Genomic DNA, 16,136 nt, shown 5'->3' on the forward strand with positions numbered 1-16,136 from the left:
TGGGAGAAAAGCAGGAAAATATAATCTATAATGAGGGGAAAAATAAAATCAATAAAAACCACTGAAACAGACCTTTTTTGTTAATTAGCAGACAAAACCATTAAAAGTTATTATAATTGTACTCCAGATGTTCAAAAAGTTTGAATAGAGAGACATGGGAGATATCCAAAATCAAACCTGTAGTTTTCAAAGATGAAAACTACAATGTCTGAGATGAAAAATACACTCAATGGGAACAAAAGCATATTAGACATTGTAGAAGAAAAGCTCAGTAAACTTGAAAACATAGACTAGAAATTATAAAATGAGACACAGAAAAAAATAACATTAAAAATGAAAAAATAATCCTAGAGTTGTGGGCAATTTCAAGTAGCCTAATAGGCATATAACTGGAGTCTCCAAAGAGAGAAAAGAGGGGGGATATCAAACATCAAAAACATATTTGAATAAATAATGGCCAAAAGCTTCCAAATTTGTTGAGAACTATACACCCACTGATCCAAGAAGTACAACAAACCTTAAGCACAAGAAACATGCAGAAAACTATAACTAAATGGCTCAAAACTAATAATAAAGAGAAAAACTTTTAAAAGTCAGAAAAAAACAGACACAGCATATATAGAGGAACAAAGATAAGGATGACAGCAGATTTTTTTTACTGGAAATAATACTAGCAAGAAGATAGTGGAATACTGAAAGGAAAAAAACAAAAAACTATCCACCTAGAATTCTATACCCAGAAAAAAAATCTTCAAAATGATGGTGAAATAAAAAAATTTTCAGATATACAGAAGCTGAAAGAATCACCCAAAGACATGCACTACAAGAAATATTAAATATTAGGCAAAAGGGAAATCATTCCAGATGGAAACCTGGATCTACACAAAGCAATGAAGAGCAACAGAAATGGCAACTACAGGGGAAAATATGTAAAATTTTGTTTCTATATTCAAATTTCCTTAAAAGATAATGTACTGTTTAAACAAATAAGCAAATAGAAAGAAATAATGTTCCAAATGAATGAAAACCATGAGCAACAATATGGGTGGTACAAAAGACAAGAAGTGGTAGATGGTGACCCAATTATTCTTGATTAGAACTATTCTTCACACAGAGTAACATGTCTGTGTAAAAGAACAGTAAGAGATAAGGCAAAGGTAGGAGTGTACCACACTGTGGAGGGCCTTTTCTTAAAGGCTACGTGAACTAAAATTACTTACGTTTTTTTCATTAAGACAGTGGCATGAACCAAGTGTGGTTGTTATTGTTTTACCTCCTATGATTAATTTGCCAACAGAGTACAGGATGGATTAGAAGGTAGAAATAGAGGACAGAGAAACCAATAAAGATAGCCTATGTGTGAAAAAATATAGCCCGATATAAGAATAGTACACTGGAAAGAAAAAAGGGAGGGGAGGAGTACCTAATGGGAAGGACTTAGTAATTAACTGCACAGAGGACTTATGAGGAGGAAAGTAGAAAAGATAGTCATATTTCCACTCTAACAACCTCTTCCTTCAAAATTTCAAAGTGAATCCAAAGGGAAAAAAGAAACTGATTATACTTAGTTTTACTGAGATTTTACAAAAGTACCAATTTTTTCTTAACTATTTCATCCTTTGTGTCTTTGCCTATCCTATCTTATGGTATTCTTGTAATAGAATGAAAAACAAAAACATAGAAGATACAGAAAAGTTGATGATGTAATGCCATATGCTGTGAAACAGAAACATAAAATCAAATCTCTATTGTATTAAACCCTGCAGGCAAAAGGTTAAATATGTGAAGAAAATACTTGCTACTAAACCCTTTATTAATAAAAAAAAGACTGGACTGAAGTACCACCTCCTGATTCTTTTTGGTTATTTTAGTAACAAAACCATCAATATAAATAAATCAAAATTAATTTTTTTTGATATCCATGCTTTATATATGTTGCTTTATCGATGTTGTGCCAGTAGACACATATACATTAGTTCATATTCTCTGTTATATTTTATTGGATAACTAAGTTTTAAAAAATGATTCAAACACATATTTCATGAAGTTATTGCAAAAACAGGAATATTTAAGAAAACTTGGAGGGACAGAAAATAAATGAAAAGAAAAAAGATAACAGAACAAAGTAAATTGGTTAAGACTTCATACACTAATTTCTAATAATATTTGGCAATCACTACTGGTGTTTGCATTTGTACAAGAACACCTAATAACTGTCCCTCTAGGAATAGGTATATGATGAATCACTTTTATTATGTAGCAAAGATGATAAAAATGTGCAGATAAGAATGGTGTTAAGGCTTGGAAATAGTTATATAAGAAGAACGTCTTGTAGCACCAGTCATTACTTTAAAGCATGCCACTGTTTCCCAAATAGACAAGATTTTGACCTTGTCATAGGCCTGTGAGAACACTACTGCATGCTTACTGGGAACATCAAATGTGAAGAATGGAGAGTTGATCCCTACAGAATATAACTCCATGGAGAAGCAGCCACTATCTAGGTCAGTTGACCAACTTTTAATAAGTTCCTAAATAGGAGTCAAGAGGTCCAGCCAGCCAAATCTTGTTGCTAGTTGTTTGACTAATTTTCTAGCTACCCAGAGACGTGAAAGAATAATAATTTCCATGGCCTCTACAACACTATTTAGCACTATTGCATATAATTAAGATGGTACAATAAAAGAACAAAAGACTCTGGACCTCTAACTCTGTAATTAAGTTTTATATTACTAGCTTCAACTTCATGTCATTAGGAAATAAACACTGAAAATAAAAACTACCCATTTGAAGGGAAAAACTAGAAGAAAATGTTGCATAAAAGCATAGTCAAGACATTTTTAAGTGCTTTTAAGCTAGAAACATCAGTATAATTCAAAATGGCAAACAGAAAACTGCACAAAATGCATGTGTAATTTTAATGTAATATGGCTTCACTTGTAAAAATACATTCCCAAAACACTAAGTAGAGGGGCAAAGTATCTTCTCAGAGTTTAAATACATTTCATACATCAAACCTTGGCCAAATCTGATTTATTTTGCTTCATTTTTTATTTATTTAATAAATAAATAATGTCAATACCTTCAGGATGTGCCTTACTGGCTCCTCAGGGACCTTTATATCACTAGCTAAAGCCTGAACAGCAAGAAGGAAAAAGAGTGTACACCTCCTATTATGGTTGAAGTCCAAAATTTATTCTGCTTCTCTATCTTTATCTTGATTTAAGAATGCCATTACTGACTGATCATTTACCAAAATCCTCCTGAAGGTCAGAAGATAATTGTTAAATTGCAATATTATGTATTGGGCTTAATTATAATAAACTGGTTATAAAAATAACATCCTCCAGTACACATACAGTCAGGAGCTATTTGTCATTTCCTACTAGGGAAACTACTGAAAAAGTAACTTTGTCTTCCAGTAAGGTCTCGTTTGTAAAGAATTTCATATTCTTCGTAGATGTATTTAAAGTATCTGAAGTAGTCAAGTATCATATACTTAAGCACCTAAGAAATTCAGGAAAATGATACTCTTCCTTTATCATATTAATTTAATGTTTTAAGTCCTACGCATGTTTACCATACTCTTGTATTTAAAATATATCAATTGTTAATTTAATATGTATAGTATTTTAAAATAGTGTTTTATAACTATCGTCACTATAACTTACTTTCTTTAACACTAATTCTCATAGAAAATATTTCTTTGTAAGTAAGGTCATATCCCCAAGCTCAATAAAGTAACAAGTTAAGCATATTTGTTAAATAACAGTAATAGGAAATATACACATATGCAAGTATACACACACACTTAAAGTACGCAGACATACATGGATACACATTTACATTACATCTACTATACACAAGGTAAATATTCTCTCATTTTACTCTCCCAGAAACACTATAAAACGGGAACTATTATTATCTTTATTTTACAGATGAGTAAATTGAGAGACTTGCCATAAATCACAGTGCTATCAAATGGTTGATCTTAAAGATTTTTTTCTTTTTTGATGTGGACCATTTTTAAAGTCTTTATTGAATTTGTCACAATACCGTTTCTGCTTTATGTTTTGGTTCCTCAGCCATGAGGCATGTGGGATCCCAGCTCCCCGACCAGGGATGGAACCCACACCCCCTGCATTGGAAGGCGAAGTCTTAACCACTGGACCAACAGGGAAGGCCCTCAAATGGTTGATCTTAAATTCAAACCAAGGAGTCTGACTCCAGAGCCCAAGACAAACTCTGTATGTAGTTGACCTTGAACAACACAGGTGTGTACTGCACGGGTCCACATACACACAGATTTTTTTCAACAGTAAATACTACAGTACCACAAAATCCACGGTCATTTGAATCCAAGGATGGGAAATGTCGGATATGGAGGAAACATGGGAATGGAGGGCCGCCCTTAAGTTATACACGGTTTTTCAACTATGCAGAAGGTGAGTGCCCTGACCCTCACATTGTTCAAGGGTCAACTGTATTTAGTTTGTAGGGTGGACCAAACCAGCAAACATGAAACAGTGCTGCTCAGCAGACAGGATAAAACAGAAAGAAACACAAAAGTAAGATACAAAATTATACATGTAATATGACAGCAATTCTGTTTTTAAAAATGCACAGAAATGAGACTAAAGGGAAATATGCCAAAATTCACCACTGAGTAATGGGATTTGAGTTCATCTTTCTTTTCTAACACTTTTGTGCTTTCAAAATTTGACAAATAAAGTAAGAAACTCTTTTACAATCAGACGAGAAAAAGAAATGTTAAACACAAAAGCAAAGAAGTTTGACACTCTTCAAGAACGCTTCCTCTTGTCAAAATTGCCTACATAGTACCAGATAAAACCAGGACTATAAATGAAAGATAGCTGAAGATTATGGCTACTTGCTCCAAAAAGACCTAGGAACACTCCCTCCTGCACCACAGCACAAGCAAAAAAATATATATACTCTGATTTCAAAAAGGACTATTTAAAAACAAAAATGAAAAAAGCTTCATGAAGAAAAAAATAGTAGAAATATTATATAGCACAATTAGGAATGTAAAGAAAGGTTTTAATCACTGATAGATGATGACTCAGGACAGTAAAACTAGAATAAGCTGTGTTTTTAAAAGCCCAAACTAATAAACATTTAGTTACATACTTTAAAATTTCTCAGGGAAAACCATAAGATTCTGTGTATAAATCTTATATATCATGGCCTATACCTTTAAGCTAAACATTACTTGTTCTGTATTATGCCCCATACATAAAATTTCTGAACCTTGAAATTTTAAATGTTCTCTCTAGAACTTAAAACTTTCATTTCAATTACCTCCTTCTATTAACGGCCCTGTATGGTTTTTCTGCTTTTCAAATAGAAGATAATTTTATCTTTTTCCACTGTCTCTGAACTTGAGACAAAAATGGTTCCTTGATCTTACAATTTGCCTCATGAATTATATAGAAATCACTTACTTGTCTGGTGTCTGCATGCCTGTCCTAATCTGTATACTGTCATCAACCACATTCCTCTAAACATCAGTGAACTACTCTACAAGTGTTCCAGATAGTACAACAAATAAGAGGACATCTAAATATTTCTTTGTTGATAATGGTAAGAACACTTATAAAAAGCAGTGGTGAGAAATAAAAGTAGCAAGCTTTTGACATCTCAGGGGTTTTTTCCTCATATAAAAGATTTTTCATTTAGGAAGTCAAATATACACGTTTAATTTTCTAGTCTCTCTCAACATTCTTCTTACCGGTATCCATTTGCCAGACATACACGGAGCCGTCTGAACATCCCACTACTAGGTAATCGTCAGAAGGCCTCCACTTGATTACTTGAATGGGGAAAAGATGACGAGATGCCAGCATAATGCATTTTTTCTCTCGCAAACTTAGAAGTCCTACCGAGTGGTCACTGGCTACGGAGCAGATGCAGTGCTGCACTCTTGCCTGAAAAGAAGAATAAATCTTAATTACACTTAGATTAAATTCAGAAGAAAATGGATCTTGTCCTCAAATCAAAATTAATTATACATTCACTGCTGCTGAAAACACTAACCATGATATTAGGATGTGTTGACAATTTTCTTCTTTTATATTATACATAAAACGCCTAGTTCAATCATCACAACACTTTGAAAAATACTAAATTAACACTAGATTAAAGAAGAGAAAGACGCCTAGGAAAATCTGCTGTCCAAATTTGAAGATGACCTTACTAAAAATAATTGCTATATATGAACAGGCAAAGCTGGAAAAAAATTGATGTTATTATGTGTTCCCTTTCCACTGTCTGAACTTCCCTTTGCTAGCAGCTAGAGCTGCTTTCTGCAGTGCTTCTTTCTGTTTGTGACTCTATCATTTAGACCCATGCTCTTCCCTGCTCCTTTGCTCAGAAACAATACCCTCAAGGTCCCTCTGCCACAATCATTTCTTAAGAGCCACTGATAGTTTGTATTACCTGTAGATGTGTTTCACAGCTTCTGTCTCTAATGCCAGCAGGCACACCACCTCAGCTAACATACAAGAGCCCAATAAACATCCTGCTCTGTACTTCCTGCTCATCTCTAGTTTGCGCCCTTTCATTCCTTTTTAGAACAAGATGGAATATAATAGAAATAATCAAAGATGGTAAAGATTTTCACTAGCATCAGAGAACTGAATCCATAACCTAGAAAATTAAAAATTAACGTCTTTATAGGTTTGGAAGACAATTTACAAGCAGCTTAAAACTTTGTAGTGATTTATTAGACTGTGCTTCCGGTTCACACTGAGGTGAAACCATATGAAAACAGCCATCTGAAGCTCCGTATTGTGTAAATTGTGGCTATTTACTGAGGATGAGGCCCACGGCACCACATACATATCATCCCTTCTGTGGGATCCAGAGGAGAAACTTCTCAAACGTCACCCAGCTGGGCTTTGCCTAAGCAGACGTTTTTTAGCTACAGAATGATATATCTCCCTGATTGGTCCATCTCAATGGGAAATGTTGACAGGTATCAGATGAAAAAGAGTGGGGCGGGGTGGGGGGTGCGTGTGTGTGTGACCACATGTGCATGGGAAACACGTTACAGTTGTTTTTGTCCATAGAACTTCTAAGAAACTTTAACTTGCTAACATGAATATAATTTCATTTGACCATCATAATCTTTTTTTTGTAACATCTTTATTGGCATATAATTGCTTTACAATGGTGTGTTAGTTGCTGCTGTATAACAAAGTGTATCAGCTACATATACATATATCCCCATACCTCCTCCCTCTTGCATCTCCCTCCCACCCTCCCTATCCCACCCCTGTTCTATGCAGCTGCTTCCCACTAGCTATCTATATTACACTTGGTAGTGTATATATGTCGATGCTACTCTCTCACTTCGTCCCAGCTTACCCTTCCCCCTCTCCGTGTCCTCAAGTCCATTCTCTACATCTGCATCTTTATTCCTGTCTAGGGCAGGACAGGAATAAAGACCATCATAATCTTATAAGACGTAGTTTTTGAGGAACAGACTTTGGGGAAAGCTGTTACAATGGAGTCCTTCAATGTTTTGGATACTAAGAAACTTAGGACTGAATTTTCTATCCATGACAGTGGGGTGTGTGGGCATACATTTCTGAATGTGGACTCTAGGTGGTCTCGTCTACTTTTTCTTTCATTTTCTCTTCACCATGATTTAGCTTTATTTTTAACTAACTGAATAATGTTTATTTTTGTAAACAACCTAAAATCAATTTTTGAATGAGGCAGAGCATTAATTTTAAAAAAGAGAGTCAGATTTAACTATTTACTTTGTTCTTAAATTCAGGTGTTTTAATCTTTGGTCCTGTTAGTTTTACTTGTACGTTTTCTTTCATAATGATTTAAAAACTATAATCAGCATAGTAGGTATTTATTAATTTTAAAAGTTAAGAGAACTAAGTTCAGGAAGATCATGTTATAAACTTTTACTAAAACAACATATAGAATTTTCTTAAGCATTTGTTAAGCTTATTTATTTCATGCTCCCTGATAAGCATTCAATGGAAACATAAAACATGATTTCTTTCTTTAAAAAGACATTAAGGACTGAGGAGTAGCTGACTATGGCATGCAAAACTTTGCTTTGTAATTAAGCAATAAGTCAAAATAAAGTGGCAAACTACAAAAATATCATTTAAATATAGGCAATGTTAGAATAAAACGTGGCAGAAATATAACATGATGCCTTTATTTTCAGTTATTATACTTCACACCACATAAAATACTTTTGAGTGGGCTTCTCTGGTGGCGCAGTGGTTAAGAATCCGCCTGCCAATACAGGGGACACGGGTTCAAGCCCTGGTCCGGGAAGATCCCACATGCTGCGGAGCAACTAAGCCCATGCCATGCGCCACAACTACTGAGGCTACACTCTAGAGCCTGAGAGCCACAACTACTGAGCCCGCATGCCACAACTACTGAAGCCCGCATGCCACAACTACTGAAGCCCGCATGCCACAACTACTGAAGCCCACACGCCTAGAGCCCGTGCTCCACAACAAGAGAAGCCACTGCAATGAGAAGCCTGCACACCTCTACGAAGAGTAGCCCACGCTCACTGCAACTAGAGAAAGCCTGTGTGCAGCAACAAAGACCCAACACAGCCAAAAATAAATAAATATTAAAATAAATAAAAATATTTTTGAGTTTCACCAGATGTACGTTGCTAAGCAAAGATAACAGACAGTCTAATACAACGGAGGCTTTGCATTTCTACAGATAATCATTAATACTGACTTTGTATTTATCATATATATCCATCACTCAATCTACAAAAAAGGATGATTGCTACGTTAATGGTTAACCATTTTCTATTTTCCAACACGAGTCTGCTAAAAAATGGTCATTTTATTTATTTTTCTCATCAGAGAAATAAATCTAGTAGTAATCTTTTTCTCTGTGTATGAGTCACTAAAAAGAATGAGTCCTAAACGGCATTTCTTCTCATCTATTCACATCTTTTAATCAGGCACTGATCTGCCACAGTACTCACTCCTGTCACTACTTTTGATTCTGCTACTATGACTCACAAGCTCTCCGAAATCTTTAAAATGAGTTAATCCTTAATTAATGTGGTAGACCTAACTAGCCAACTTGCCAGTCCCCAAGTTGACAATCATTTCATTAATGTTCACATAATTCTTGTCATTCCTTTTCATAGAGAAAACGAGGCATGAGTCAGGGTGAAGTTTGTTTGTTTTTAAAAGGTGATTTTTTTACCAATCTTCTTTACTATGTTTGGTGTTTTTCAAATTATGTTCTGCTGGTAGATCTCAACACCTGAGGTGACAACAAAACTACTGAGAAGCACTGACCCACGCATTCTCTCTCTGCCAAATACCTCATACTGCAGTTTATAACCTACCAGAGAGAGGACTGCAGACTTAAGCAAACAAAAAAGGCTTCCCTATTCCCACGAGGAACTTGACCTCCGGCATCAACTCCTCATAAGTTTCGCCATCAGAACTTTCACCCTTGCCATTTATATGCAGGTGGATAATTTTTTAAAATTCAAGAAAATGCAATCCAACCTCATAAAAAGATTTAAAAGCTCTACTTCATGTTATCTCTCTTATTAGTAAAAACAAAGAACATACAAAGCTAATATTAAATAATATTATAGGGTGTATCTTAAACAGTAGATTATGGGATGTAATTTTCTGAAGGAAAAGATGACTGAATTCCAAAAATTCTAGCTTTTCAGTCCCACATGATGCGTTCTCTTCTAACATATATATCTACATCAATATCTTTTAAAGAATAGTTCTGTTCTTCATTCGTATAGTGCAATAATGATGAAAACTGACAAATGACATGCCTCATCCACAAAAAAATGTTTGGCCCAAACAAAAATGTTATACCTTCCATGTAAATGAAAATAAGCATCTGAAGAGTTAAGTCTAGCTTTACTGTAATGAACAACAGTCTGGAAATAGCCAAAATAATCAAGACTGAAAACAAACAAAAAAAATCAATATTACTAAGTCCAAGAAGGCACAGTTATTAGAGGTACTTAACTCACAAGAAAAGATGGTTCTCTGATTTTTAAATATGGATTTAAATAAATCTAATTTTTCTTCTTTCAAGAAACTGCTAGTCCAACTCGTGTGAAGAAAACTGGCCTAGAGTAAAATGGCCCAATACAGTAAATCCTCATTAATTTTGATTCCCCTAATTAATTCTGAGTTGATGGTTACCTTCACAGGCTCTGTGAAAACAAATTAATGGTATAAACAAAGCAAATGTCTAGCTTATTTAAATGTAAAAGGGAAAAAGACCATTCTCAAGCACCACTTTGGTATTAATTTTAATTCACACAATGAACAGAGTAATGATAAATAATTCTCAGCTACCTGTTAAATGAAAGCACTTAAAAGATTTGCTGAAATACAATTAACTTGGTTTCTCCTTATCTGCGCTCAAAACTATTGAAGAAGCACTTCTTAAAGAATATTAGATAACACCAATCTCTCTTTGATTTAGATGCAGCTTCCTCACAAATGAGTTGAATTAGCATAATTCTTTTATTATTAAATTCTAGACATCTTGGTTACTGAACACTTACTTCACCCACAATAACTGATTCTATAATTTGATTAATTCCATTCTACTTCGCTTTATTCCATCTTAACCTGAAAAAGTTACCTAAACATGACTTAACATCGAGGATTTTTTATAAGACATTTAAATTGTGTAATTAGAATAATAATACAAGAAATAAAAAATGTGAACCTCATATCTTTAACTAAACTATCTGAAAAGTATTTATGTTCCAAACTTGTTCAATCACACACTTATTCATTTAAAAAACTCTCTAATATATTCTCACTATATGTATATTTATACATTGTATATGTACTTTGTGCCAATATATCACGTACATTGTAAAACATGCACAGAATATATACTTTAAAAGGATGACTCAGTTTAAATAAACAAATTTAACATAAAATGAAATATTTTCTTAAATGTCTTGCTAATGCTAATAACTTTATATTAGCATTAGCCAATACCTCAAAGCACTGTATCTTTAGAAAGTTTTCACTGTTAACAATAGTAGATGTACACACATATTTTATATAATCATGAATTTTGTGGCTGCCTTCTTGCCAGATTGATCAAATGATCATTGTTTGAACCTCGTTACGTGGTTAATGAAAAGATATTTCATTTCCATCGGAAAGACTTCCATCACTATTTTCTCTGCCCATTTTGTGACGGTTAGGTTAAGACCTATACAGTATAATCTGCAACTCTCCGAAGCAAACATATTTTCATTGGAAGCACACCTGGTGAGGGCACTGAGGTCGCCCTCCTGGAGGTGGCAGGCCCACTCTTGGCCCAGGTGATATGTGCCCATCTGATGTATGAAGCAAGTGAGGCACCAAAGTCCTTCCATCTAGTAAACGTTCATAAGCTCAATTTGTTAAGGTTTAAAAAAAAAGAAAGAAGAGCTTTAATATTTTATTCCCATGCCCCAGTTAACTGTCTCACAGATTCCACTTTAACACCCACTGCTATCAACTGACTTAAAGAGTGTAACATACATATACCATTAAAAAAATTTTTTTTTGTTATGGAACAGAACTTGTACAGCATGGATTGAGCATCTGATCAACTTGGTCAGTACTTTACAGGTGAAAATTATTCAAAATCATGTTCCAAACACTGTATTAGTTCTTCCCTAGAAGGAAAATGCACCAATGTTATCAAAAGGTAATTAAAAGCAGGAGAAACAAAAAGCAACAGAATATTTAACCATATTTAATATTTACTTTGATTTGGTAAAAAAATTAATTGGGGCAGGGAAAGTGAGGAAGATACCAGATCAAAACAAATACACTCCAAGACCAATTATTATTTTTCAAGCAATTCTGATCCTCAACCAAGTAAGCACTCACTGAATTTGCCAGTAAATAATCCTCACGGTACATTAGTGCTGAGCAGGGGAATGCCACAAGCTATCACAAGATCTGACAGAGTCAGAATGTACCACCTAGGTCATCCAGCCTGACCTTACACATTTTACAAGACTTCATTTTAAACCATTCCCAGAAACCTCTTATGTAACCTGTTCCTAAGCTTTTGCCATGAATTACAGAAACTAGAGACAGCTAGTTTATCCCACACACTAGCTCTCTGGGGAGATGATTCTGCTTTCCAACAGTTCTCAGTGTAAATTATATACATATGTGTGTGTGTATATATATATATATATATATATATATATATATATATAATTTTCTATATAATATATATTTTATTTATATTTCTATATAATTATATTTTCTATATAATTTGCCAATTTGTTTCCTAAACTAAATTATTCTTTTCTTCATATCATTCCAGGAGCAATCTCCTGCCCAAAACAATGTTTCTCTTTGAATATTCTCTAAATCTATGAACACTAACTATTGTCTCTCCTTTTAAATGTGCCCATCATTAGACAAGCTATAAATGACCAGCTTCTTTCACTCATAAATCAATCCTACTATTCTTTTAATCATTATTTCTTGACTTCTCAGAACTCCTTCTCTGGAACATAAATATGCAGTTAAGATGCATCATTTATCACTTTTAAATATTCTACCTGAAGGGGAAAAAAGAGCCTACAAATGTTAATGCCGTGTCCACACTTTCACAAAACTAGATTTAAAAAAAATTTTTTTTTTCAGAAATCCATAGCTCACCCTTCTTTTAAAAAGAAGGGGGTGGGGTGGGGTAGACAGCTGTTTCTTTAATAGCTATTTTAGAAAATAAGACCATGTGGTCCAACCAAAGCACTTACTAACCATCTATTAGGATAGTTATGTTCTACATAAAAATAAGACTTTTAGGGACCAGTTTTAATTTCTTCGTCCATTCACTACATACAAAAGACAACAGTGAAGAAACAGCGGGCTAGTCAGGGCTCCATCTTTCTTCAACTGCTTCCTTCTTAATAAAGCAGCAAATAAATATGAAGAATTTAGTGTAAGATTAAGATGACATTACCTATCAAAGAAAATTTTATTTAATAAATGATGTTGAGATAATCCGTTACTTTAGGGAAGAACAGATGATTTTTATCCTTTCCTCACCCCACATGCATAAATAAATTTCAGACAGATTAAAGTATTTGATGTTTGTTTTAATCCAGCCATTGCTTTTTAATCAAATTTCACCAAATTTCTGGGGGGGGGCGGATAAGATCCCAGGATTCAAAAATATGAAAGAAGCTAAATAGGAAAAAGATAAATTAGTTTACATAGGAATGTAAATTATCTGTAGGTTAAAAAATCAAAATAAATAATAAACCAGAAGAAAATTTCAACAACAATAATAGAAAGCACATAAGCTTAATATTTCAATTAAGTTAAGCACTCATACAGGCACTAATATCCCCAACAGAAACAAATGAGCAAAGGACAATCTATGTCTCAAATGAAAAAAACAAACAAACTCACTAAAATCCTCATAGAAAAACTTCATTACCTCTAGTAATCAAAGAAATGCAAATTCGAACAATAAAATACTCTTTCCACCTATCAATTTAGCCAAAGACTGTAGAAATTATATAATACGAAACAACCAACGTTTATTGGGTTCTTACTCTGTGCCAGGTATTATTCTAAATACTTGGCAGTAATTCATTGTAGTCTCACAACAACCCTTTGAAGTAGATACTATTATTATTTCCATCTTACAGATGTGGAAACTGAGTCATGGAAGTAAATAAAAACATCTTGTGTTGGCAAGGGACAATGAAATAGGCACTGAGGGTAGAAAATAATTAGGTAATCGATCTCAACAGACTTAAAAATGTTAATAACCTATTACCCCAAAATTCTGAGGTTCTAATCCAAAAAATATTCATGGAATCTACCCAAGGAAATAATCATAAATGAAAACAAGTTTTACAAAGATATTCAATATTATTTACAATAGTTCAAATTGGGACCAATCTACACATCCAAAGGAGGAGAATTGCTAAGTAAATATTGTATGCTCACATAATGTAATGTTATATAACTACTAAAAATTACTTTCATGAATAAGAATAACTTGAGAAAGTATTTGTTAAAATATTAAATGAAGATGCAATGTGCATAGATAACTATACAATATAATCACAAGTGCATAGTAAGTGAATTTTACAAGGCTAGAGGAAAAAATATCAAAATGTTAACTGTGTTTCTCTTTTATGTAGAAGGATAACAGGTGACCTTTTACCTTCTTAGCTACCTGTTTTCAAAAAATTTTAACTGTGAATATGTTAAATTTATAAAATTGCAGTTAAATCTTACATCATACTCTTAAAAGCAAGTAATGTGTGACAAGTAAAAGAAGGTGAAAGGGGGCTAAAACTAAGAAAGTCCAAACCTAAATAATCAAAGATGAAAAACTAAAACATAAATTACCGAAGAACTGAGCCATGCACAATTCTCTAAAGAAAAATTTGAAATACAGGAATTGAAAAGAAAGGCTGTGTTTTGTTCTACAAATTGAAAGATACTAAATAAATTAGGCATTTAAAATTAAGTATGTATCAAAACCATATTTACTTATGTAAATCAGTAATAAAACATATATAGTCAAAGTTGGAGAAATGCAACTATTTTTAAATACACAATTACACCTAGTAGGAGGTGGTATGCTTGGTGGTCAAGTTCAGGCCCTCAGGTTGGACTATTTAGGATCAAATTCCAGCTCTGCCACTTGCTAACTGTGTGACTTGAGCAAGTTACTTAACCTCTCTGAGCCTCACCTCTCTGTACAATGAGGTTAACAGCAATTACTAGGCATCACAGAAGCACTGGGTGAATTAAATGAAATATATGTAAAGCAATCAGCACAGTGACTAATACATCATGCATACAAAAGATGATGGTAGTTAGTATTCTCTTTACCATTATTAGTATTATGTCATTACGTACCATAAATTCTACTTTTTATATTGTAGTTGTATCATTTTCTGAGGGAGTTGCCAACGTTTAGGTATTCACCAGGAAATACGAAGACATTCATAATTTTTCTATTAGGTTAGTTTCCCCTTTTCAATGTTTTCTTCTCATATTAATAGCTCTGCTTTAATTTAATCTGAATAGTTCCACCTACATGATCATTACCATCACTCACGTATTACCTTAAAATCACATTAATGAAGTTTTTAGCACTTTTAACAATTTGAGTCAATAAAAGCTCTCAATCCAACAACTCAGTGACCACCTTCCACTGTTCCCTGAATATTTCCTCACACATCTTTTTCCATTGAATTTACTTGATAATTTTTTACTTCATGCCTTTAAAACATCACAGTGCTTTCTTTAATTTCAATTACATATTTATGGCTTTTACAGACTGAGATAGTCACATCTGCAGACTCTGAAGATAGTCTAAGGTTTTTTAAGGAACTCAAAAGTGCTACCCTTTTACCCTCTCCCCACAGCAGTCAGCTGTCCCCAGTTATTGTCCACCCCACACCCAAACCTCGGCTGCACACGTTCAGGGACTAACATCTTCCATCACAAAGGGCCTCACTTCTCAGCATGCACTGAATTACGACTCCCAGTGGCTGCTGGTCCCACACTTCTACTTCTAGCTCCTACTTTGAACTTGAATGGCCCCATCCATCTGACCTAGTAACTCTCAATCTGCGTGCTTGGCTTCAACCTATTTATTCCGCTCATACCAGTATCCTTACAAGAAATAAACACTGAATTTACAATACCTCTGACATAACTATGGAATATCTTTTTTTCCTTTCTCATGGAAACAAACAGGTTGATACTGTCCCCATTTTTCTAACCGGAGATTTTCTAACTTAAAGAGTCTGTGTATCTTTCCTAGAGATGAATCACTAGAATATATATTCTAAAAATACCTCTTTGTTTACAAAGGATGCTGGATTGCTTTTCAAGTCTACGTCAAAGAACACAAGGGAAACCTAACCCCCACTATTATACACCCAGCTCTTGAAGGCACCTGGAAAATGGTCGGCACTCATATATATATTGCATCTAATTGAACAGTCTCCTTAAAAAGTCATTCATTTTTTTCTAACAATTTCTGCCACCTTAAAATAAATTTTAACTCATTTTAAAATTGCTTTATGATTAAGTTACTGAAGAAAAATTGTC

The 16,136-nt window shown here is 33.9% G+C and overlaps 1 protein-coding gene across 1 annotated transcript in view; it reads right to left on the reverse strand.

Moving 5' to 3' along the window:
- Window positions 1-16,136, reverse strand: part of WDR7 (WD repeat domain 7) — a gene marked incomplete at its 3' end in the record, with an annotated part of 264,187 nt that overhangs the window by 196,767 nt on the left and 51,284 nt on the right. The window contains exon 13 of the mRNA XM_024761840.1: window positions 5,753-5,948. Within this exon, the coding sequence (XP_024617608.1) occupies window positions 5,753-5,948 (196 nt within the window). The remainder of the gene's footprint in view (window positions 1-5,752; window positions 5,949-16,136) is intronic.

The sequence above is a fragment of the Neophocaena asiaeorientalis genome, unplaced genomic scaffold, assembly GCF_003031525.2.
Source record: "Neophocaena asiaeorientalis asiaeorientalis breed wild unplaced genomic scaffold, Neophocaena_asiaeorientalis_V1.1 scaffold1217, whole genome shotgun sequence".
Lineage (NCBI taxonomy): Eukaryota > Metazoa > Chordata > Mammalia > Artiodactyla > Phocoenidae > Neophocaena > Neophocaena asiaeorientalis.